This window comes from Triturus cristatus, chromosome 1_1 (genome assembly GCF_964204655.1).
Source record: "Triturus cristatus chromosome 1_1, aTriCri1.1, whole genome shotgun sequence".
Lineage (NCBI taxonomy): Eukaryota > Metazoa > Chordata > Amphibia > Caudata > Salamandridae > Triturus > Triturus cristatus.
The window spans coordinates 77,198,827-77,225,993 of record NC_140579.1 but is presented as its reverse complement, the minus strand read 5'-3'; the positions used below and the strand labels follow the sequence as shown (position 1 = coordinate 77,225,993).

The following is a 27,167-nucleotide window of genomic DNA, read 5'->3' as shown; positions in this document are numbered from 1 at the left end:
CACTGTTTGCAATCAAAGCCACAAGCCTGCCTGGGCTGCTGTAAAGACGGCAGAGCAGTGGGAGCCCCCTCTGACTGGCCTGCTGACCCAGATGTGGATCCGCAGGCTATCTGCATCTGCATCTGCACTGCCCTGAGGGTGATACAAGAGGTTTACATGGGTGTAAACAGAGGCCCACCGAGCGCCGTCTCTGGGTCTGTGTGGACCAAGGGAGTGTTCGGCGCCTAGGTGGAAGATCACCTGTTCTGCAAGGTATGCGAATAAAAACCAGCAGTGCCTGCGCTTGGTGCGCGCGAGGAGCGAGACGGCACGTCACTTGAAGGCAGACGCACTGTTCAATGTGTACTATCACACAAGTAGCATAAAGATTCTTCGAAGGCTCCGGCAGTGTGTCTACAGCTGTGAGATAAAGCTGCAGCTTCTGCAACCCTTGTCGTCCGCCCGCCGTGGCGTTTACTTCCGGGCACCACCTGCGCGTCATACAACCGGAGCGGCAATTCGTGTCAAGGAGCAGACTAGACTGTTCGAATATTTTGAAAAGAAACTCGTTGAACAATTAATTTGATGGAGAAAAGGCTGGAGGGTAGCCGACTGTGAGCGCCCACTGCACAAGCACACAGAAACACAAGGGTTCAAAGGTACATACGACGAATTCACAGTCAGCAAGCGCGGTGCAACGTTTTCATGCTGCGCTTGCTGAGCTCAGACCTACACAAGTGAATCTACACGTCCCATAATGCAAAGCTGTGCTGGCTAAAAGGACAGGGCTGGCTGGCGGTATCCTCGAGGCGAAACACGGGTTTTCTTCATTCAATTCTGACTTTTTAGGCTGCCACACTTTCACTGGAACTCGCACCCAGGACAGAGGTGCATTGGTGGAAATGTAGGGTAGCTCTCGCGACACGAGTCCCACTCCTGCTGGCAGTCAAAACGGAGTTTGTCTCAACTTCCAAAAACACGACGTTACCGCTATGTTACGTCTAGTCTGGCCTTGGCTCTGCTCTGTTAATGGGCGGGCGGAGGAAGAATGGAGAGAAAGCCGTGGATGACGTAGACCGAGAGTTCACAGGTGCGAACCAAACAATTGCGTCACGGGCGCTTTCTAGTCACGTGGCGTTAATTAGTGATAGGTCTGAAAAGGTTGGGTTACAAATTTAGGAAGAGTTTGTTGATCCTTTAGTCCTGGTTCACCATGTACTCTGAAAGATCCAGGTAATTCACTGCGTGCGCGCGAAAAGAAACGGTGACAATGAATGCTGTCTAGTAACTTGTTGTCCAACTTTGTATGCGGTCCATCAAAAAGCACATATCCTTCCTTCGGTCCCAATTACGTCCTGTATCTTTTGACATGTCCAAGCAGTCCAGAATAATATTTTGTAGTTATTTTGGATTGCACTTTCTAAAAGAGGTAATTTAACGTGAGCTTTCCCATACTATTTTGTCTATACACCGGCCTCTAACTTTATTGGATGTTTTAACGAATAACGAAACATATCATACATTTCCCAAGTTGTCTATTGAAAAGTTCATAATCTAGGTGGTTAAAACAAAAATATTTTTAAAAAAGAAAATTGGTGACTGCTCATTCTAACACGAGGGTCTGTTGAGAACGCAGCATTTGTTTGCGATGTCTGCATTTAGGTTTGTGTCTGCTTTGACGTTGAGAGTTATTTGTCCGAAACACTTGTTTAGGAATAAAGGTTATCTGGTGTGGCTTGTTTTATTCATGGCATCCATTATTGGTTTACTCCGTGGTGACCTCGTGCAAATAATTTGTTTGGTCGGGGTAAGCATTTGATAAGTTCATGTTGTTAAGCAGTTCATGTTTTACCGGCATAAAGTTATGTAAAATCAGAAGTAGTTTGGAAGTGGAGGTAGTTGTTGGCAGGCTCGGGTTGGTAAAGCGGGCACTCGGGCAATGGGCCGGTGTTCGAGTTGCAGCTGCGGGTCGCTGTTTTGACCCGAGTGATGGCCGGTTTGGGCTGTGTCTGTGCCGGTCAGATGCGGCCCAGTGCCCCCTCTTTGTTTTCATAATACTAAAACACTGAAGCAGCGCTTTGCGAAAAAGGAGCAATCTGCAAATATGGCCCACTTTTTAGGGTGCCGGGCCAATTTTTGATCCCAATCCACCCCTGGTGCTTGGGACATTTGTAACCCGTTTTCCTTTCCAATAACGTTTTTCATTCACAAGATCGGTTTGAAAGTATTTTTATACAGTTAAGCATATGTGCATTTCCATGGAGGTGGGCGAGCCGCTGGAAGCTCAAGCCAGACATGCGCCTGAGGTCTGGCTCTAGTTCAGCTCGCCGTCTCGTTGAAACCTCAAGCCTGTAACAACTGAGGCTTCTGCCGGCCTCTCTCGCTCTACCCTTGTGTGCAAAAAGGTAGACACAAAGCATAAACACGTAGTAAAAGAAACGACCAATGGGTATTATTTAGTGGTTTGTGTGCACACAGTGAATCCAGAAAACCTGGATTAATCACGATTTCCTTGCTTAAATGAATTGTGTGATTTTAGGCAAATTTTTGGTTTACCGATCTTCCTTTTTCTCGCTATCACACACGAAAGCACCTTCCAATATGTGAGGTCAGAATACCAGTTGTTTAAAAACCCTTTGCGTTTGATTCAATAGACACAGACAATATCGCTCTATCTGTAAATTCGTGTTTAGAAACTACCACTTTTAAAAAGTACTTCTCAGTACAGTGCTATAATGTGATGTATTAATGGCAGAGCATCCACGTGTTAAAGAAATGCACTTTTTTTACGTTTTGAATAGACGTTATCATATTTTATGCGATGTTTATTGTATGATTTACATGGCAAACATTTTCAGGGCTAAATTCGTGTTGGAGACCCTTGGCTCGGCTCGCCCTGTTAATTGGTTGCAACACCCTCTTCTACTTTTGTTATTGTAGGGGCTGGCAAATTGTGCTTTCTGTCATAGGCATTTTTATTTCACCCAGACAGTTTTGACACATGCTTTGTGACCAACGCTCTTTGCAGTGACATAACAAGGGTACAATGGGGCCTAATTAAACCAAAGACAATACTCCAGTTTGGTAGAAAAAGACCGTTCCAATTGAAGTGCTTGGGCCCTTCACATCTCTGGTCCCTGGTGACCCTGCACATGCTGCACTACGGATATCTATGCTCCAGCCATTGTTTTGTTGGGAGTGATAATTTAAATTGAGTTTATAAGCGTTAGGGTTCTCGTGTGATTTACTAATCTACGGCTGTTTTCGTAAACAACTTTCGACCGATCCTGTGGACTTAAAAACTGGTGATTTGCACGTACTAGGAATTAATGCCCCATAATCTAAGTCACTGGAATTATGTGATTGTGTGGCTGCTGCGTTTTTCGCATAATTGGATATTTACCCCATTTCCACATAATCCACCATCTGGTGGATAGTCTGAAGATTTTAACAAAAAAGAAATTGTTTCTAGCCCAAGCGGTTCAAATGTTACTAAAAGCGCAGCAACATGTGTTGCTGCGCAGTAGAATGCCCCTTGCAAAGAAGAATTGTAACTGGTCAGTTATGTTGCTTATTGCTATATTTCAGTGTTAAAGTGGAGCTAATGAGGTGCAACCAACATTAAGACAATGTCAAAATTACAAAATAATGATGTAATACTATAATGAAATGTTTTGCATTACGCTGCATAATTTTTCGTTAATTGCAACTTAATTTACTCATCACTGCGGCACAATTCAGCCCACCCCTGCTGCTTAATTCCAGCACCTCTGCCCATAATACAGAAATTTTAGGACATAATTTAGGCTGTTGCAAAACCTTCGCCACCTGACTCTTTCCCCACCCGAAGCCCCCAGCAGAGGGACACTTACTCGGTCAAAATTGTGTGTCCTTCTTGACAGGAAGCCGGTGTAAATAAGGAGTTAAGTCATCTCAGCACTTCAGAGGGAGGGGAACCTGGTAACATTTTGCATAGGGCCACTGTCAAGGGTGCACACTTAAAGTGTGGAGATATTGTTTTAATGGCCCCTGACAGGTGTTTGTAGTATGGCCTACATTGCACACGCTGTATTTGGTGCGTGAGCATTGAACTATGTGTTGGAATCCTGGTGCCCCTAATGCCATTGCACATAAGGATGGAGTGTATCAGGGATTGTGAGAATAGACACCACCACACTTCCGGTATTTAGCAACTTTAAGTGGGTTAGTATCAAAAGTAGAAACCTGCTAGTGATGTGCCTGTAAGGCCCATTAGGATATATGGAGTTCTCTCAGTTGCAACAAAGATTCGACCCGCTGACAGGAGTGTTAAGCCACAGAGGGCGTATTTTACGGAATCCACCCAGGAGTAACAGGGTCCAACCAGAAGCGCAACTAGAGCCACATTTCGGGAGGGGCTAATAGAAATTTTGGGGGGTGCTAAGTCTTCCAGCAGTAGGCAGAGAGGAGCTGCAGGGGCTCTAAGAAGGGGTAAAAACACAACAAAGCGGGTTTAACAAGTAAATGGTCTTTTAAAGACCTGTGAAGTACTCGGGTGCGGCTGCGATAAGACGGTCGCCAGCCAGGGAAGGTGTCTCAGCCAGGCTGACACACACAAGGGGAGGGGGGGGGGGGGCTGAAGCCCTGTGAGCCCAATGGGTGTTGCGCGCCTGGTTCCAACCCTTTGGAGGCAAACTTCAAACTCTAAGGAAGTGTGGAGCATAATTCACCTAGGACAGGGTCCAAGATCTCAGTAATGCAGCATTTGCAGGGACTGGGCGTGTGATGGGCCCTCTTTACCCCATATACTGGCTGTTTTTTTATCACCAAACCAGAGAATGGGGTGGGCCCAGTTCCCTTGTATTAGGGTCCAGGGTGCCCTTGCAACACCATTGACGCAGGAATGGCCAAAGGGAACCTTTTTGTTGGTATTTACTGAGGAGTGACTTGGGACCAGCCAACTGATGGGAAGCACCCAAGAATCATTGTTTTCACTTGCCACCATAATACAAAATCCCTTTGGGAGCTATGCAGTCTGTCTACAGCTTATTATTTTAACAGGAAGAGAGCTGATCAAGGCTTCCCAATGACATCTTTAACACAGAAACCCAGGACATGTATCAAATGGATAGCAGCAGTACAAGCTCCCCATAGAAAGATAAGGTGACCACCTTGCTCCCTGGTATCAGAAACACCGCATTTACTTTATTGGGCTTTTCACTTACAAATTATTACTAGCTTGTATGCTAGTATAATTCGTGTAATGGAAGCAAACCGAGTGCAATACCCAGAATGGAGTGGAACTTGTTTCTGTGCTAATATAGTGTGGAGACCATATAAAACAATGAACAGCAGCAAGCCATCTTCTCTCGCTCTTCTCTGAAGGCTGGCATAAGACCTGAGTTTATATTCCTTGTAGTCTGTTTCACTGACAGTGAACCTCCTTTTTCCAATACTTTAGGTAAAATGGCCAGACTGGAAACAAGCAACTAAATTGTGTAACCTGCAGAGACTGCAAGCAACCCCTGAAAATATTTACCAACCCCATTTTGCACTAGGAAAGCCTAACCTACTCCAGTGAAATTAGGCCCCTGTTCACCTAGTCCCTTTTAACAAAAGAAATGTAAGTGATCCAATTAATAGCTCACATTTCCAATATGGTGGCATAAAAGTCAAGTCTTATTGGTAGATCTGAAAAGTATTATGTCTCTGGAGGTTGTCTCTTGGGTTGGATGTTCCCTTTGCCATGGTTTACCAAACTTCCTTCACAGCATTGTACCCGTCCCCCAGACTTGGATACTACAGGCAAAGTTCTACAGAGAAAAAACACGAAGGGTTGTCCAGCAGAACAGTTTTTAGTGACCAGCCCTCCACAAAGAGCGCTATGTTCTGTTGTTTCTGGGACTCCAATGGGTAGTAGTATTCTATTGCACTGAGATCTAAACTTGGCGTTGTCCAGTCTTTCGTCCTGACACAGAGGTCCTTAGATTGTGGCATTTCAATTGGACCTCCTTAACTATCAGCTGAACGCTTGCAAGCAGGGATTCGTTTTCTGACTAAATCTGCCAGCTTTTTATGATCTTCTAGCAGGATACCAAACTCAAAGGCCACTGTGCCTCTTTGTGAATCAAGAGCAGTTTTGGTGCCTTCAATAGCAGTCAGTATTTTGGCCATATGCTCTAAAAAGGGAGCCCCCTGCTAATCCGTGGTCTCCTGCGCTCTCCGAGCACCACCTCCAGTGGTCTTGGTTCTCCCCATCTCCTGCTTTATTTGTAGACTGTCATTTGCTGCTCTTCACTCCGTCACCAACCTGCCTAAGCGTCTCCCAATTCGCAACTCTGACGCTCCATGTTTACAGTTGTGTGCTTCACCCCCTGGTTCAAAGGTATGTAGACGATTGTTTGAAATAAAATAAATAAATAGAGAACCCTAAACCCTCCACTTCAAGAACAGGGATCCAAGCCTCTGACTTAGCTAGTGTTCGTCATCATCCTCTGAGTTCCAGTGTTCATAGTCAGTGCTGACAGGGAGTCTTATCACTAGTGCCCAGTTAGCACATAGGTGGGGGGTTAGGGGGGTCCCCTTCACCCCAGGCCCTCTGCATTTGGCCCTGGGGGGCGCCTACGGTGCCCCCTAAACATCCCTGCCCCATGTGGCAGGCACCGTGAGGTGCAGGGATGTTTGAAAACGTATGTTTTTCAATGGGAGCTTGTGCTGCGTGCAGTTGCAGCCTGCTGCACATGCTCCCATTGAAAATTGTATGTTTACGACCGTATTATGTGTGGTCGCATCCAAATAATGTCAGAACCGCTGAGCGGTGGTCGGTCAGTTCTCAATCCGCAACGATATCGGTCGGAGGCATCTCCGACTGACATTGTAATGAGGGCCGTAGTTTTTAGCCTTCAATTTCAATCTCATTCACATTTACAGAACATTTTCAAATGTTAATTTTGCTTCTCTATTTATACACACCTTATTCGTTCTTTAGTATTATCTAATTTTCAAAGTAGTTGCTAACCCACTGAGTAAGTGTCATTGTTAAGAACCTCTGGTTCAAATAGTTCTTGACTTCATAAGACCTTCCCTACCAACAGAACCTGATCCCTCACCTGCTGAGTGATGGTAGACCACCATCTGGCCCTTCTATGACAAGGGAAAAGAAGAGACAGCACCCTATGAGTTTCAAACGGGTCACTAGTTCAACAAAGATATCTGGCTTTGCAGGTGTGTCATCCAGATAATAATGATGGTGTTAATTGTTTTCATCTCCTGCTCGGATGCATTTTTGTCTCCTTTGTGATCTTGGTCTACTGATGTGTCCATGAAGATTTTAAATGATTTGGAAAACCAGAGCCATCAAAGTTCTCCCATTCTTAAGTTCTAAAAAAAAAAAAAAAAAAAAAAGCAGCCTGCTGTTATTACTGCTCCCTGCTGGAACTAGTTGCAAGTCAGATGGTACCTGTGCGTCCACCCTGAGTATCAAGAATGGTAAACCATTTCCTATGAACAGTTGAAGTCACAGTGCAGTTGAAACAATCAGTATATATATTTTTTTAAACATTTTTATTGAGTACTGCACATTGTAAACGTGTACACAGTCGGTAGTATGGTTTTGGTTCAATTTTCAAGATTAAGTTAACATCAATCTTACATGTGTTCTAAAGCCAAGCATTTATTGAGTGAACCCACTCTGCATAAAGTGCAACAAGAGTCATTGTATATATATATATAATCTACTGGCGGTCGCCAGTAGATAGTTATAGTTAGGACCGTGTTTCCATTGGAAATCCGCAACATTCTATTTGGAATAACTTTGGCGCCGGTTAACGAATCTTCGCAAAATTTTCAAAATAGGTGGGGCGCTCCGCTCCGCTCCTACCCTGAAAGTCTCGGGGTGATTCGTCTAGCGGGGGCCGAGGAAAAAAAAGGGGGTCCCAAAACGCGTTTTCACCATGCAATTTTCCATAGGGACCTTTAGTCCAAGGTACAGCCCGAACGGCTGAACAGAATTACTTGGAATTTGGCAGAGAGGTAGTCCTCAGGTCAGGGACGTGCCTTTTGCAGGTCTGGTGTCAATCTGTTCAGTAATTCCTGAGAAAATCAAAAGTAAAATCATATATATATGTGGGCGGAGCCTAACCACACATCTCATCCTGAGATCTGATTGGCTGTCAGCACTTCATCCAAGAAGTGTTGGCAGCCATCTTGGGACCAATATACATGATAGCACCTCATTAAAAAGCATTGCAGTTAATAGAAGGTTTTAAGACTTTAGTTACATTATAAATCATTTGTTGATGGTACCATACTCATTTTAGGAATTGTGGTATGTTCTAAGTTGATTTCACCATGTGAAAAAGCCTTCTGCTGGGATATCATGATTGAGAGAACAATATTTTCTCATGCTTTTCCCACAGAGGTTTGGAAGGTGATCTATAAGCTAAACTGAGAGCTTATTTTCTGTAAATTCACATTATCTTTCTCAGTCATGTGAAAATGAAGTCTGACATTCTCAGTAAAACATGTACATCCAACAAGGGCAGAGACTGTCAGTTGATTCCTTTGTGTTCTACTGCAGCTTCCCAGAGTGTTCCAAAGAACAACTAGAGCGCTAACAGTCCTACTTATGATAAACGTATGGCACACCTGAAGCCATCTTGCTTGGATTAAAGTGGTAACTCTTAAAACATTTAATTTAAAAGAACAAAATCAGGGGGTTCATTTTTCCATAAAATTATGATTAGTGCAGCAGAAAGAAAAATTAGGGCACATTTTGAGTGACTTCTCAAATCCTCTTCTATTTCATAAAAAAATTCTGACATGCAGACTGAAACATTCACTTTCAATACCAGCAGCAGTTTTCCCTGGTGAGCAGTAGCTTTACTACAGTGATCTAATGAGCAAAAAGAGTGCTAACATTCTGAATTTATGGCAAATGTGCGACACATCTGAATGCCTTCTTGATGGAATCAAAGTAAAAAACTGAAAGTATTTCCTACTGAGGAGACTGCAGTAAATGAGGAAATTAGGAAACGTCATAACAAATAAGTCTCCCAAGATGGCCACCAGAGACAAAAGAGCCCAAATATCACCCAAATATCACCCAGATGTAGCCCAAGTATAGCCCAATGACAGAATGTCCCAGAGTGTTCTTAAAAACAATTAGAGCGCTTAATGTCTTCTTTATGACAAAAGTATGGCACACCTGAATCCATCTTGATTGGAATAAACTGGTAACACTTAAAACATTTAATTTAAAAAGGAACACAATGAGGGGGTTCATTTTGCCATAAAAAGTATGATTAGTGCTGCAGAAAGAAAAATGAGGGCACATTTTGAGTGACTTCTCAAATCCTCTTCTATTTCATTAAAATGTTCTGACATGCAGACTGAAACATGCACTTTTAATACCAGGAGCAGACTTCCATGGTGAACAGTAGTTTTACTACAGTGATCTAATGAGCAACTAGAGTGCTAACATTTAGAATTTATGGCAAATGTGTGACATATCTGAATACCTTCATGATGGAATCAAAGTAAAAAACTGAAAACATTTCCTACTGAGGAGACTGCAGTACATGAGGAAATTAGGAAACTTCATAACAAATAAATCTCCCAAGATGGCCACCGGAGACAAAAGAGCCCAAATATAGCCCAAAATCACCCAGATGTAGCCCAAATATAGCCCAATGACAGAAGTGTGCAAAACACTTATTATTTTGTGTTTTTGCAGTGTTATATAGTGCAGACTTGTCAGGTATTGGAGTGCTTTACATGAGCATTGGTTACATCACACAAGAACAAATTCATTTTGGTTGTAGACATGGGGAGACTAAGTGATTTGACCAGAATCACAGAATGTCGAGCTGAAGCACAAACTCCAACCCGGGTCCCCAGTTGCAAAGTCTGCAGTTCTGGAAGTAACACCACATCCTCTCCCCTAAGTGCAACATTTAATCAAGTGGTCAACTCGATAAAAAAACATAAAGGTAACAAATAATTTAAAAGTGCTTTGTCGCTATTTGAAAACTCAGAAAATATGTCCTTATTTTAGTCTTTTAGAGCACTAACCATAATTTTGATGCCAATACGACCCTCACATATATGTAATTTCTAAAGGAAATGCTCTAGGTATTACAGTTTTGATTACATCAAGATGACGTCAGGCGTTCCACACTTTTGTAATAAATATAGAATGTTAGCAATCTAGTTGTTCATTAGGATACTGTTGAGAGGCAGAGGCCAGGGGCACGGACTCTGAAAATTGAAGGCAGGTAGGAGGGTGCAAAGGCAACAATTTAACCACACTGAGCAGGCAGGAAGGACTGTGGCAGCACAACAGACTATGGAGGGCAGTGGAAAGGGGGGCAGGGGCAACAAACCAACAATACAGGACTTGCAAGAGAGGCTGTGGCAATGTAATAGACCATTGTGGGCAGAAGGAAGAGGCAATGGTAGTACAACCATACATGCCAACAGACCCGATTCAGCCAGGAAACGTCCAATGTTTTTAAGCTCAAATGGGCTTTATTTGATCTGTCTCCTGTCTACAATCTCCTCTTTTTCAATGTAACTCAAAGGGGAAAATCAATACCCCGGTTTTTTTCAAAATCTCCCTCTTACCAAGTTCAAAATGTTCGCAAGTATGGTACATTGGATCATGGAAGGAAATGGGGTAGGGACATGGACTTGGATAACAGAGGACAGGAAGGACATGGAGAGGTGCACCAAACTGACCCTGCAGGGCAGGCATCAGGGTTTGCAGCAGCACAATACACCACACAGGGCATGCGGGACGGGAGTGCAGCACAACAATCCATAGAAAGCAAGAGGGAGGGGACAGGACCATGCACATGGACAACAGAGAACAGAGGGGCAAGAGGCAATGGTAGCTAGCTGACCATAATGGACAGACAGGAGAGAAAGCTGCAGCATAACAGACCATAAAGGGCAGGAGGGATGGATCAGGGGCATTACAATGGAACAGACAAGCCAGGAGGGAGGGAGTAGGGGTCTGCACATGTAAACAGAGGGCTGGGGGCAAGGGGGCAGGGCAGGAGCAGCAAGATAGACATCGAGGTCAGGCAGGATGGGCACTAGAAGCAAGACACACCATGAAGAGCAACAGTGAGACTGTGATGGCATACACACAGACCATGGAGGGAAGGTGGGAGGGGTTCAGGGGCAGCTAACTGACCACACAGGGAAGGTGGGAGGGGCCATGGCAGCACAGAAGACCATGCATGGCAAGTGGGAGGATTAGTGGCAGCACAATGGCTATGATGGGCAAGAAGGAGGGTGCAGGGGCATGCACAAAGGACGATGGAGGATAGAAGGGAGGGTCAGGACCTGTGCACAGACAAGAAAGTTCAGGGGAACGGGCCTCACAACAGTTCGCACGGGGCAGGCAGGAGGAGCAGTTGCAGCACAACAGACCAGGGAGGGCAGAAGGGTGTGGCAGTACAATGGACCATGTAGGACAGGAGGAAGAGGATAGGGGCATGGCAAGTGGACAGGCAGGGTGGAGGTGGCAGGGACAGGTTACAGTCATCTGACAATGATAGGCAGGTGGGAGGGGAGTGGCAGCTCAACAGAACACTCTGAGTAGATAGGAGTGGCAGGTCCATGGAACATGGTGGGCAAAAAGGATGGAGCAGGGGCATGCACAAAGACATCGGAGGGCAGGGGGAAGGAGAATAGGGGCAGCAAGCTAAGCACAGAGTTTAAGCAGGAGGTCAATGATGGGGCATAGAATTGGGCAATGGAGGTCAGGAGGAGTGGACTGGTACATCATACTAAATTGAGGGCAGTGGCAGCACATCAGACCATGCATGGCAGGAGGGTGGAGGCTAGTCCATGGATTCACACAACAGAGGATAGGGAGGAGGAGGATGCGGCAGCAAGCTAACTGTTCAGAGAAGGCGGGTATTAGGAACTTTGTTTTTAAAATGTGTGTCTGTGCAAACTACTTAAAATATGAACAAGTATGCAGCATAATCTCACTTTTATTCAGGAAGAAGAGGACGTTTGTGACTGACTCCGGGCTCACTTGGCAGAAACACCCCCTGACCCTCCACACCCATCGCAAAATGTAATGTCCGTGAAAAGGGTAGGTGGACGCAGTGTTATATAGAACATAGTCCTGAGAGCACGATTGAAAATGAAAACTAGATATAGTGTATGGTATAAACTATGCACCAAAAAGTGTGATATAAGATGAACCGGGTGTGAAATCTAATATGCAATACATTGTGCGCAATGACAGATTCATTGGAGAGCGCGAGATAGCACAGGCACTAGCGCGTGCTATGCGATATGCGCCTTAAAGTGTAATATGCACAGGGCAGTGTTGTGTAACCTAACTAGTCTCTAAAGTTGTAATATAAAATATGTGCTTGGGAGTGTAACGTTGCATATGCACTGTGACAAAGATATGGATCCCAGATTGTAATATATATGGCATAGCACTGTGCGTTATAACATAGGCATCAAGGAAGGCACGTTAGATGGGGCAATATAACCCGTGCGAAGACAAGTGTGGCATGACATATTCACGAGGTGGTGTTACAGTGCACATGGGCTAGAGAGTGTCATAGCATATGCACTAGCTAGTGGAATACAACACAGAAGTGTGTGGCACTCAGCAGGCAATGGTGGGTGTAACACAGCATTGGGCTCTGCCAGGAGCGCGCTGTGACTCTCAAGTGATGTTCGTCCCCTTTCCAGAGAGTAAAATAAAAAGTATTACACATCCGGCAGTGGATGTGTGTTTTATTAACCGTGAGGGGGGTTTCTTGCATAGTTTTGGTCGAATTTTTGTCGAATCCCCTTTGAATGGCTTGGTGTGCATGTGTATTAAATGTGCCCGTCAATAGCTACCCATGTTTGTATAAATAAACGACAAGGGTGTCTACCGGGATTAGGCACGGTAGGGCATCAGACATGTCAGAGCTTCACTAGTGGTGTAAATACATTCCACGTGGATTCATTGCATGCATAGTCGCCTTTTAATGAATATCACGCAAATCGTCATGGTGATAGGTACGTACTGTTTGTCCAGCATGTCCTAGGTGTGTCTATAAATATATATTTTTTTAAAATAATAAAAAACAGTGGCCGGCCCTGGGGATTGGGGTAAAAAAAATATAATTAAGAGACAGGCCCTGGGGGATGGGGTCATCAGGGCCAATAAATTAGAATAAGAAGGGGAACCACACAGCCCCCCTTCTTAAAAAATTAAAATAAATAAGACTGGCATCGTGCCGGAGGCCACGCCCCCTCCTTGCAGCACTCTGCAAACGCGCCCCCTGGCGAGTTGTAAGTTGGGGAATTACTTCCTCTTCAATACTGAGGGTCCCTGAGGGCCAACTAGCCCAACAGGCATCTCCAGTATGCGCCAGGGAGCTGCGCTGCAGACAGGTGTTCTGAGGCCAAGCCCCTTTTTACACCTCTCTGCAACGCAGCTCTGTGGCGCTTACTGGAGGTACCTAGTGGTCCAGTTTGACCCTAGGGATCCTTAGGATTCAAGGGGACTTAATCTCTCAACTTAGAACAGCCACAGGGCGCGTTTACACAGTGGTGAAGGGAGGGGACGGGGCCTGAGGTGACGTGTGCAAACACGCACTATGGCACGTTTTAAATTGGGGATATAATTTTCCTTCAATACTGAGGGCCCCTGGGGGCTAACTAGCCCACCAAGTGCTTCCAGTAAGCGCCACTGAGCTGCATTGCAGAGAGGTGGTCCAGGCCGTGCCACTTTTTACACCTCTCTGCAACGCAGCTCTGTGGCACTTACTGGAGGTACCTAGTGGGCTAGTTGGACCCTAGGGACCCTCAGGATTCAAATGAACTTAATCTCCCAACTAAAAACGGACACAGGGCGTGTTTACACAGTGGTGAAGGGAGGTGAAGGGGCCTGAGTTAACGTGTGCAAAAACGCCCTTTGGCCTGTTTTAAGAGGTAGTTTTAATCCCCCTGCCCTATTATATACTAGGGGCTTACAGAGGAGGTCATGCTAATCACAGGGGGACCCCAACGCATAATGTTCCCTAGTGTATGTAGGTGTTTTCACTGTATTCTAAGTGTCTTTTAACATAGCACTGGCTCTAGGACTGGTTAGTCAGACTCAGTTACCACCAGTATCCGTCTCAAAAAGTTAGGGTACAGGATGATTTTGCAACAAGGCTTCTTTCTGCTTTTCTTTTTGTTCTTTCTGCACGTTATCCTTCTTCCTGCACTTTTCTTCGTCTTTGAGGACTTCTGTTTCTTCTTTCTGCACTTCTTTTTTTTCTTTCTGTGCATTTTTTCTTCTTTCTTCACATGTCCTATCTCTGTAGGCATAGTTAGAAATTAGCATTTAAAAAAACCTTTGAAATTCACAGAAAAAACCGTAGGTTTCAGGCACGTTATAGTTAGGAATTAGCATTTAAAAAACATCAGAAATTCACTAAAAAAAACATAGGTTTCAGGGGTGTTATAGTTAGCTGGACTTTTCACTTGTACAAAACCATTGAAATTCCCCCGTTATAGTTAGTTCACCTAACTATAACTCACGCGCCCGCAATGCGCTGCTGATGACGTCTCATATTACATCACTCATGACATGGTCAGTGACATCACTCATGACATCACTGATGACATCTCAAATGACATCACTGATGACATCATCCTTGTGATAGAGTGGCAGACCTCCTCTCACCCTAATATAGCCTTTGATACACACATTCAAAAATAGAGACTAAACTTTTCAAAACAATGGACATACCAATACCAGTTACAACAACCTCTTCAGTAATTCTAAGATCCACATACACATCCTCTCATTCACCAACAGTCCTATACAGTCACTCATGCATGTACTCACTCATCATATGTACTCATACACCTATACATCCTGTTACACAATGCCACTCATCCATAGAGTTACTCACACACATAGTCACTCATGCTAATAAAGAATCAAACATACATTTACTTGCATATACAGTTATACACACACCACCACACTTACTTCTACGGAAACTTACACATACTTAGTCTTTTAAACAATCACTTATAGAAACACATACTTATTCATACAGGAACTCTTTCAATCTCTCACTCTCACATATACTCACTTATATACACCAATAGTCACATATACTAGTTTAAAACATATGTAGTTACTCATAAAGACACTATTGAGACAGTCATTCACTCACTAACACACCCATACACACACTCATCCACCCATACAGTCCTGCACACATGCTGTCTTCAACACATACAAAGAGTGAGTCACTCATTCATGCACCTATGCACTACGTAATACCCCCCACCGAACCATGCAGACACTCAGACTGATACTCAAAAAACCAACTAATAACCTATATAGACACCCATGTAGCTACTCACCAACCCATGCAGCCACTTATACACAAAGTGAGAGACTGATACAGATATTTACATATTTAAACATTACTCACTAAGCCATGTATTCACTATGATACACTTAATCAGTCAGTTACACAATCAATTTTTCAAAAACAAATCATCCATTTAGACACTTATATACCCATATATTCTTCCATCGACCTTGAGATATACATATATTAAACCTATTTAATTTTCAGAAAAACACACATTCACTGGATGATGTCATCAGTGATTTCATTTGAGATGTCATCAGTGATGTCATGAGTGATGTCACTGACCATGTCATGAGTGATGTAATATGTGACGTCATCAGCAGTGCATTGCGGGCGCGCGAGATATAGTTAGCTGAACTTACTAGAACGGGGGAATTTCAATGGTTTTGTACAAGTGAAAAGTCCAGCTAACTAGAACACCCCTGAAACCTATGTTTTTTTCAGTGAATTTCTGAGGTTTTTTAAATGCTAATTCCTAACTATAACGTGCCTGAAACCTATGGTTTTTTCTGTGAATATATATTATCTACTGGCGGTCGCCAGTAGATAGTTATAGTTAGGACCGTGTTTCCATAGGAAATCTCAAAATTCTATTTTGAATAACTTTGGCGCCGGATGACGAATCCTCGCGAAATTTTCAAAACTAATGGGGCGCTCCGTTCAGCTCCTACCCTGAAAGTCTCGGGGTGATTCGTCAAGCGGGGGCCGAGAAAAAAGGGGGGTCCCAAAACTTGTTTTCCCCATGCATTTTTCCATAGGACCTTTAGACACAGCTACAGCCCGAATGGCTGAACAGAATTACTTGAAATTTGGCAGAGAGGTAGCCATAAGGTCAAGGAAGTGCCTTTTGCAGGTCTGGTGTAAATCTGTTCAGTATGTCCTGATAAAATAGCTTTTAAAAGCATATCAATATCTATACGCGCGCACCGTGCGCGCACCGTGCGAGCACCCTAACGTGCGCGAGCGTAATTCTGATTGGTGGTTACATGTTAGTCAACGTTCGAATCGGTCGAAATCAGGAAGTGTCGGCCGCCATTTTGTTTGTTTTCAGTGTGAGAGTGAAAAAGGAAGGTGGCGAACGTGAAAAGGGGGCAGGGTAGAGAGTTCCTGACCCCCTAGCCTTTGTCAGGGGGTCCCTGAAGGACCCCGAAGGCAAAAAAAAAAAATATATTTTTTTTAAATCGCGGGGTGCACGCACCGTGCGCGCACGGTGAAACCCCCCCCCCCCAAATTTGTTTTTTTTAATACGTAGTTTATTGTAAAATAAATATATAAAAAAAATAATACATAAATAAATTAGCATTTAAAAAAACGTACAAATTCACTGAAAAAACCATAGGTTTCACACACGTTATAGTTAGGAATTAGCATTTAAAAAACCATAGGTTTCACACATGTTATAGTTAGGTGGATATTTCACTCGTAAAAAACCAATGAAATTCCCCCGTTATAGTTAGTTCAGATAACTATAACTCACGCGACCGCCACTCTATCACAAGGATGATGTCATCAGTGATGTCATGAGTGATGTCACTGACCATGTCATGAGTGATGTAATATGTGACGTCATGAGCAGTGGATTGCGGGCGCGCGAGTTATAGTTATCTGAACTAACTATAACGGGGGAATTTCATTGGTTTTTTACGAGTGAAATATCCACCTAACTATAACATGTGTGAAACCTATGGTTTTTTAAGTGAATACTTACGAAATACGAAGAAGCAGGGCGGGTACCCCGGGGACTTGGAATACTCCTGGCTCCCAGCTATGAAAGCCCGGACCCGGCGATGCTGAAAGAATGGGGCAAAAGTAACTTAGATGCCTCAATGAATTTAGTTCGTATTCTTATCAAATATGCAGAGTCGGATCGGGTAAAAATAATGAAAGAGATTGATGAGCTCAATGAGGCTCTGGCGAAACGAGAACCAGACGACTACATAACTAAAACAAGAAAGGAAATACAAGAACGTCTACTTAAACATGAAGAAAAGATTAAACAACGAAAAATATTTAAATTTGCACGGGACCGGGCAGATTATGAACAAGGCCAAATTTATACGTTTGCCAGAAAATATGCAACAGCAAAAAAACTTAAACTTAATCCCGTAGGTGCCAGCACAAGTCAACATCATCAGGCAGGCCCCCCTACGGTACCTACATCGGAAGATGGTTCACTTACCAGCGATACAGGCTCGGAATATAGCAATTTAAGTGCGGATAACATCAGAGAAGAAAGAAGGCTAGATCTTGGAGAAGAAATTGATTTTTTAGTCGAGGACCGGCGCAACACCTTGAGATCGCGGAAACAAACACTGCCTCAAGGAAACGCAGAAATGCAAAAAGGAGAGACAGACGTAAAAAGAGGCAATCCAAAGCCAAAAAGAAGGTATTGGCGCAAGTGAAAATCAATATGAATGAGAATAAAACCATAATCAATTTATCAACCATGAAGCTAACTGAAAAAGAAAAGCAAGTGCTCATGTTGGGACTCTCTTTCTGTCCTCCAAATGACTTCGACTATCCCCAAGCCAGGATCGATGTATTCAACTATATCCGGAAACTTAAACTCATGAAATTTTACACCATCAAAAATGGCAATGCTAATAACCCGGGAAATACATCTAAATTGAAACAACAACAAGCAAACACGTTACAAGCTTTGGATGTTCCCGTTGTTTTGGCTATACAATCTATTCTTCATGAACCAATTGATGAAAACAACTGCATTTCCCATGCAACCGCATCAACGCAAGAGTTGCTGGCTCAAGCGGACATTGGTCAACGAGGGGCAGGCAGCAGCCCCTACAAACAGAAATCTACCTTCATCCCCCAAATGCCGAAAGATGCAATTGATATTTTTCATGAAAGAGTGACGGAAGATATCAAACAGCTATATCATCGGGTCAAACATCAACGACGGAAAAAATCCAACAAGGAAGTTGAATATAATGAGCTGATCAACAAACTGAGTAAAAACCATGAGATAATAATCAAACAATCTGACAAGGGTGGCAACATCGTATTATGGCCCCAAAACGATTACATCAAGGAGGCACAACGTCAACTATCTGATTTACAGTGCTACCAACAAACCAGCATAAATGACTACAACAAAGCCAAAGATTCGTTAACCAAATTGCTTCATCAATTCAAACGTGATAGTATGATTTCAACAGAAGAATTCAAATTCCTGTGGATAGAACATCCGATTATTCCATCTATATATTTCATACCGAAAACTCACAAAAATGTAAACCCAATTCCTGGACGGCCGATCATCTCCGCCATCAATAGTATGGGTGAACACATTTCACAGTATGTTGATTATTTTTTGAAGGATCTGGTTAAGAATCTACCAACGTATGTGAAAGACACAGGTGACTTTCTCAATAAAATCAAAGACATACAATGGGGAACAAACATGAGGTTTATCACCCTGGACATTGAGTCCCTTTATACATGTATTGAACATGGTATTGGGCTCGTGGCGACCGAGCATTTTTTGGACACGAGATCAGTAGAATATTATGAGCATAATAAGATCATTATCAAATGTATTCATTGGTGTCTTAATAACAATTATTTCATGTTTGGGTCACAAATGTACAAACAAACAAGAGGTGTAGCGATGGGATCCTGCTTCTCCCCCAGCGATGCCTGCTTGATGGCAGGTCCTCAAGAAAACCTGGGCTGAACAATATAATAGTCATGTTAAATATTGGTTCAGATACATTGACGACGTGTTTGTCATCTGGCAGGGTGATGAGGAGGAAGCCATTTCATTTGTTAATAACCAACAACAATGAAGTGAACCTTAAATTTACCTCACATATCAGTGAAAAAGAAATTGACTTTCTTGATGTGAAACTGTTTATCAATGAGGGCATAATCAACACCACTTTGCACAGAAAGGAAACGGCAGGGAACTCGACGCTGCATGCGTCGAGCGCCCACCCACGACATCTGATACAAAGCATTCCCTATGGGGAACTCCTCAGGTTAAAAAGAATCTGCAGTTCTTTTGAACAGGAGAAATGTACTAATGAGGCGGTTGTAAGGTTTAAACAAAGGGGCTATAATTCATACACTCTTAAACAAGCAGTTATTAAGGTAGCCCAAAGGTCTAGAGAATCGCTGTTAGAAGGCAACAACAGCTTGTGTGAGCCAACATCAGATTCCAATACTCCTAGACTGATTCTCACCTTCAATAAGCAGGAGTGCCAAATAAGATCTATAATCAAACGCAATTGGCCCATAGTTTTGACTGATGCCGTCTTATCTCCTGACCTCCCCAACAATCCTACAATCACATATAGGAGAGGTATGTCCATGAGGTGCCAGTTGGTCAGAAAAAGTCCCGAGATTGTAGCTAAAAAATCCACTTGGCTTCAACCAAGACAGTGTTTTTATAAATGTGCCTCATGCCGAGCGTGTAGATTTGGTGAAACAACTACCAAATACATGACTCCTTTCAGCCCCATTGAACACAAGATCAAAGGCAGCCACAACTGCAAAACCGAATATGCAGTGTACATTCTGACATGCACCTGTGGCCTCAGATATGTAGGCAGTACAAAACTACAGGTGCATGTCAGGACCCTACAACATCTACGAGCAATTGTCAACAATGATCCGGCATACCCGGTTGCTCGGCATTTTAAAGCAGTACATGGAAATGACCTTAAATGTCTGAAATATTTTGTAATTGCCGCCATCCCAAATCCCCCAAGAGGGGGAAATCGGGAAAGATTGTTGCGACAATTAGAATCAAGAATGATTGTCGAACTTGATACAAAACATCCAAATGGGCTTACCAACACTGAAGATCTCCATAATTTCTTATAGTCTCTTATAGTTTTTATAAGTTTTCTATAAGTCTTTTAATATCATGCTTTTATATGAAGGTTTTTTATATTGACCTTTTATGATGAATTCTTTATCTTTTAAGAGTTTTTTGTAGAGGGTTTTTATAAATGTTTTTTATATTGTATTTGCCTAGGTCATTCTGCACATACATATCCTCAGCTGCTAACAGAAACATCCTTCCTTCCCCTGTTTTTAAATTTCCCCCCCTTTTTCAGGCACTTATAACTTTATGATTTTATAAATTAATTGCACCATTTGCACTAATTTTTCAGCACCTTATAAAACTTAGCGCTTTGCACTTTGAAGCTTAACATAAATTATATGGGACCTTCCAGTGGTTTACATAAATGCGTATTTTTGCACAAATTTTGACAGGCAACTATCAGTATGTTATTGTTTCCATGCTTTCCTCTTTTGCACTATATTCATAAAATCGATCCTCACATGAAATTGTTTAGGAATCAGCATTCATGCTGTTATAACTTATGTATTTGGGGTCAAATGGATCTTAGATATATTAAGCAATATTCATTTTGTGACATGGTATAGGATTCATCCTATTTTTAGGTATTTACATGCCACATAATGTAATGTATCGAGAAATAGGATTTATTGAGGAACGTGTGCAGCATTTATGCAAGCATTAAGCAACAATATATGCAACACATATTTGCATGGACGATAACAACTGTCTAAAGTCATACAATGTGTATTTGAATTCATATTCGCACTATGTATAAACCAAACGACAATGGATCAGCGCTAAAAGAGGATGTTGTTTATGTCTATCATCACGTGACTATGCACTTACACACGTAACACACAAAAAAAAGGTATATGGGTATAAAAACTGTTGGCGGACTGCGCTTCCGCATGTGAACAAGGATACTGTGTTATCCGAAACGTGTCGACAAGCTGCAATTCAAATAAAGACCTGACTTTGCCACGAAGAAAACTGGTGTCCGTGACTCTCTCTTCGCTGTTTGCCGGACGGGAAGCGGGAAGAGCTCGGAAAGTATTTCTGATATATATATATACGGACTGTGTACTTGCATACCGAATAATGACCCAATTATGAACGTCTAGTCACAGTACTCCTTTAAACTCCCACCCAAGACATCCCAACCATACCACCCCCCAAACTGAACTAGTAAACCATTTGCCGCTACAGTGACAATACGCTCAGCTGATGCTCTCAGAACTGGTGATTGTCCGGTCTGAGATCCTCAGGGAAGGGTGCACAAGGAGGAGGGGGGGGGGAGAAGAGGAGGGGATGAAAAGAGGTCCAGAATGGGAGGAAGGCCGAAAAGGCCAGAGGGTACGGAGCAGGAGGGAAGGGAATGGGAGGCATTGTCATGCATCGCAATCTGTGATTCTTCCAGGTCATCCTCCCCGGCAGTCTTAAATAGTTCTAGTAGGTGCGCCCAATCCAGAGAAATCGTCCTTGTCCGCAGTCCCCTGCATTCCTCGCGGTGTAAAGCCTCCCTCTCAGCAATGGCCCATCTGACCACCTCCTCGCGCCAAGCGCCCGCACGGGGCGCTGAAGTAGACTTCCAGCTCTGCGTAATCATACGCTTAGGTAGCATCAAAGACAAGCCTGCAAAGCGGCGTAGCAATTTCACCTTCCTAGGAAGGGGGAAAAGTTCCAAGAGACAGGCCTCAACTGTGTCCCATGGTGTACGCTCTGTCAGCACCCCCCAAACCCTGGACAACCTCTGACCAAAACCCCAGCTGCACTGGACAATACCATATCATATGGAGAAAATCACTTTCAGGCGCCCCACATCGCGGACATGCCGAGGACGCAGCAGGAAACATCTTTAGTATCGTTGCCGGGGCAAGGTATGCTTTATGTAATATAAATAATTGAATCGTCTTTAGGCGACAATTACGAGAAAGTCGCCGGGGGTGCTCTAACATTTGAGCCCATTCCCTGTCCTCCAGTTTCCGCCCCAGTATCAAGTCCTACTTCTGCCTAAGATGCAGTAACGGAATATGTGAATGTTCCCTCTACCCTCGATAGAGCCAGCGCACCAAGTGTCGGCCGTGCCCCATAATGTGTAGTGATTTTAGCAGTTGAAAAGTTGGGGGTTCTCTTTGATCTATCCTATGCACCAATAAGTCTGAATGAAGCGCATAACCGCAGCATGAGTGAGAAACAAGGTTTCCGGCACTGAATAAGTACGTGCAAACTCATCATGGGGCATCAAGTGGCACTCTAAAAAGAGATCTCCGACTGTCCCCACCCCCTCCCGCGTCCACCCCTGAATTTGATTCATCGAAATTATTCCACGCCTAGTAGGTAGCCCACAGATCGGGATGTTCGGGGCGTACCGAAATGGCAACTTTGCCTGTCGTCTAGCCTGCTTCCAATAATGTAGTGCAACTTGCAGCAAATAAGGAGGATCACTGAGCTTTTGTACACCCAGGCATAACTGAGATTGAAGGGTTCCACGTTTCAAATAGTCCAGGGAGTACCCAATTTCAAATAAGATCTTACCCGCTAACCAATATGCATACACTGTAATTGTCCCACTATACAATAAGTTTTAAAATCAGGCGCCCCCATGCCCCCTGCAGCACTAGGGAGTTGCAACTTAGTCAGCGCCAATCTACGTCTACCCGTCCCCCATATTAAGGAAGATAACAGTGTGTCAAGTGTTTTAAAAATCCAGGCTGGGAGGACAACCGGCAAATTCACAAAATAGTAAAGGAGGCGGGGCAACAAAACCATTTTCGACACCACCAAGCGGCCCGCCGTCGTAAAAGGCAATGTATTCCATAAGGCGATCTGAGAGCTCGGCGAATTAATGGGGCGCACTACATTACCATCTATGGTACCGGCATTGGATCTATATATATATATATATATATATATATATATATATATATATATATATATATATATATATATATATATATATATATATATATATATATATATATATATATATATATATATGAATTCCCAAATATTTAAAAGTGACAGGTTTAACTCTAAATTGCATCCGACCAAATTGCAAAAGGGGATATGGATAAGTATTATAGAAGGAGAAGGCGACCGATTTAGAGACGTTAAGACACAGGCCAGAAATTTCCCCCAAACTAGAAAATACAGCAGCTATCTTGCGCTTATCGGCATCTAAATCCCGGAAATACAACAGCATATCATCTGTGTATAATGATACAGAGTGTATCACCCCGTGCAAGGGGAGGCCACACGGGACCATGACCTGCCGCAGATATTGCGCAAGAGGTTCGAGGGCTAATACGAAGAGCATCGGGGATAAGGGCCAACCTTGGCGCGTACCCCGGGAGATTGCATAAGAGGGGGAGATGGTCAAACCCGGTTTAGCGCGTGCTGTAGAGCTAGTATACAACAATTTAATCCATGTACAATAAGATTGAGGGAAGCCAAATTTAGATAATACTGCCAGCATGTACGGACAGCTTAGGGTATCAAAGGCTTGACGCACGTCTAAAGATAAGCAACCGGCAAGCGGTGAAGTGTCGGACGCTGCGTGCATTAGGGCATGGAGCCGGCGGATATTCAAAGAGTTGCTGCGTTGGGGTATGAATCCACATTAATCCGTATGGATCAACCGAGGAAGAAGAGGGAGGAGCCGCAACGCCAAAATCTTACTAAGTATCTTGTATTCGGTGTTAAGAATAGAAAGCGGCATATAAGCGAGAAGGTCAGTTGGTGCCTTATCCAGTTTTAATAAGGATGTGACTATTGCCTCCCTAGCAGTGGGGGGCAGGACACAGTCTTCCAAGGAGGAAGTGTAAAGTTGCAACAGCCTAGGGATCAGCACAACAGCAAAAGTTATATAAAACACCACAGGTAGGCCGTCGGAGCCCGGTGTTTTGTTACGGGCCAATGTCTTTATCACCACCCAGGTCTCTGCACTTGTAATCGGAGCCACCAATTTCTTAGCGATCGAATCAGAAACTGTGGGAAGTTGGACCCTGGTCAAAAAGGAGAGTGTGGGAGCCGAGACATCCAAGCTTGGGGTGGTATATAATTGAGCATAATAGTCCCGAAACGCAGCATTGATCTCAGACTGGGAGGTTACTAACGTGGTATGGATTGTATTGATAGCTAAAATGGGAGTAGGACTCACCGTAGGTTGGATCAGTCTCGCCAATAATGTACCTGCCCTATCTGCCTCGGAATGTGTGTGCAGCGTATAGGCATTAAAATCGATCACACGTAAGCGCTCTAGCAATTCAGCATACTTAATTCTAGCGGACTGTAGTGGCTCCACGCCATCGGCGCTCCTCTGAGCCGCTACTTCCAAAGCCTGCAAGTCCCCCTTTAGGGCCGTTATGTCCCTGATCGTCTCCCTACGCAACCCCGCCAAAGTCCCCATGGCGACCCCCCCGGATCGTCACTTTGAAGGCCTCCCACTCAATAGATCTGGACGAGGCAGTACCCTCATTCACCACAAAATATGTTTCAATAGCTGTTGACAATGCGGCCCGATACACCTGGTCCTCTAACTGCGGAGGTTGCATTCTCCAAGTCGGAATAGGAGCCGGAGGACGGCCCCAAGTCAACAATACCTCTATGGGATTATGGTCAGATATAGTCTTGCCCAGGTACTCCCAGTGTGTAATAGAAGAGGATAAATCCGGGGAGCAAAGAAAGTAATCCAAACGTGTGTGTAACTTGTGAGGGTAAGAGTAAAAGGAATATTCCCTCATGTTCGCATGCAAGGCCCTCCACACGTCCAATAAATCCCAGCCTTGTGCCCAACGTGTTAAGGCCACGGCCTGCGCCCTCACCGTAGTGTTAAATAAAGGGGGATGGGAACGATCCAGACATCGTCAAACACCGCATTCAAGTCTCCACCCAAGAGCCATGGGAAATGGGACCAGCCAGCAAGCGCTCGGGAGACCCGTGTTAAAAACGCCTCTTGATCTGTGTTCGGAGCATAGAGGGACCCCAACACCACCTGCCTACCATCTTATGTGCCCAGCAAGAGGACAAACCGGCCCCGGTGGTCAATTTTGCTCTCAGTAAGGGAAAAGGGGATTCCCTCCCGTATACAGATGGCAGCCTCCCTAGAAAAGGCAGAGTATGCAGTGGCATAGAATTGACCCCGCCATCGCCTGTGTAGTTTCATAGTTTCGGAGGGAACCAGATGCGTCTCTTGAAAGCATATTATGTGTGCCTTACAACGATGTAATTGCGTAGCTATTCTGTGCCGTTTAGCAATAGACCCCATACCCCGAACGTTCCGTGAGACCAAAGTATAAGAATTAACAGCAGGCATCACCAAAAATAATGGAAAATCCCCCTGGATCCCAACCCCACCCATCCCCCCCACCCCCCACAACCGACAGACCTGCAGCATAGTTACAAAAAACTCAACAGTGTCCCAATACTGGGTCCAACGCCCAAACTTTGTTCGACCAAACCGTGAAAACAAGGGTAACATGCTTCACATTCAACAAATGTTAACGCCTACGGGGAAAAGGTCGCCAACACTATCAATAGTCACGCAAGAGCTACAATCAACATATGAAAGCGCCCAGAACGCGGTCCGGGCCAGGGAGACTCACTAAACCGTCCCCACCTGTCATACAGACGGACAAGTTTCATGGCATACTACCATTCGAGTAAATGAGCATATGTAATACAACAGTACTTCAGACTGGACAGAGAGACAACAAAAGACTGAGCGTGCCTTACGATGGCACATGTCAGAGAACTAAGAACCAGCGGAGGCTAGAGTATCATTGCTAAGTTGTGTGGTCACCGAAGGAAACAGTGCAACGCTGCCATCAGAATCAGTATCTGTATCCAATCCTTCAGATGGGCTGGAGCTGATAGGCGTGCGAGTGGTGTGGAAGGTCGAGGCAGTATGGAGTGCCCTTCGCCTGCCCTCCATCACCTGTTGACGAATCAGGGGACTGGAGGCAGAACTTTGAGTAAGAAGACCCTTCTTACGCCTCAGAGGGGGGTGCTGTGTCTTTGGCAGCGAGGAGTCCATTTGTCTCATTGGTTGGACATCGGGGAACGTCTTGTCGAGCCAGTCCCACGCACTGTCAGGAGTATCAAAAAACAGGGAGCGTTGATTGTAAAGGATTTTCAGTTTTGCCGGAAACAATAAGGCAAACGACAGACCCGCTGCCCAAGCTCGTGCCTTCACCTCCATAAAGGAAAATCGCCTGCGCTGCACCGCCAGGGTGTAATCCGGGAATATGGAAATCTTCGCGTTATCAATCTGCAGCGGACCATTGTCCCTCGCCGCCTACAGTAGATGATCCCGGTCCCTAAAATTCAAAATCCTGGCCAAGATGGGGCGTGGGTTAGCGCCTGGAATTGGTCGACGTGTAGGGACACGATGTGCCCGTTCGACTGTGAAATGAGCTGATAATCCGACCGGGGCCACGCTAGACTTTAACCAGTTTTCTATGTATTCCGTGGGTGTGGAACCTTCCATTCCCTCTGGCAGGCCTACTATTCGGAGATTATTCTGATGGGCCTGGCCTTCCGTGTCATCAGCCCGGGCCTGGAGGGAGTCGATCTGTTGGCGCATATGGGTTAGTTGTTCCTCATGGGCTTGCACTTGAGGCACCACACTGTCCAACCTCTGCTCAGCTGTTTTAACCTTCTCAACAAGCTTCTGGTCATCTTTCAATAAGTTTAGATCCACTGAGATTATGCCCCGTTGCGCTTCCATCACAGAGCGAGAATCACGGCTCTCCCGCAAGACCATGTCCAGTTTGTCCTCCGGAGCGTTAGTGCCTACATGGCCCTCCGTTTGATGAGAAAGGGCGGAGAAATGGCCCGAAGGTGGAGAGAGAGAACCCGCTCTCCCCGACTGTGTAGACGCCCTGGGCTTTCCCCTGCCCATGACCGGCGGTGTTGTGGAGCAATGCAGCAAACACTTGGCTACAGCAATTGAATCTCAGAGACTCTGGCAC

At 44.4% G+C, this 27,167-nt stretch overlaps 1 protein-coding gene across 5 annotated transcripts in view; it reads left to right on the top strand.

The window, feature by feature from the left end:
- Nucleotides 1-749: 749 nt before the first annotated feature.
- The window catches only part of LOC146869487 (RNA helicase MOV-10-like), a 567,813-nt gene continuing 541,395 nt past the window's right edge, over nt 750-27,167 (top strand). For 3 of the 5 annotated variants that reach the window (XM_085654043.1, XM_085654071.1, XM_085654034.1), the window contains exon 1: nt 1,116-1,212. In XM_085654043.1, the coding sequence (XP_085510169.1) occupies nt 1,193-1,212 (20 nt within the window). In that variant the 5' untranslated portion in view covers nt 1,116-1,192. Of the gene's footprint in view, nt 1,070-1,115; nt 1,213-27,167 lie in introns of those variants that run through there. The other 2 variants (XM_085654053.1, XM_085654062.1) reach the window with 2 other exon arrangements.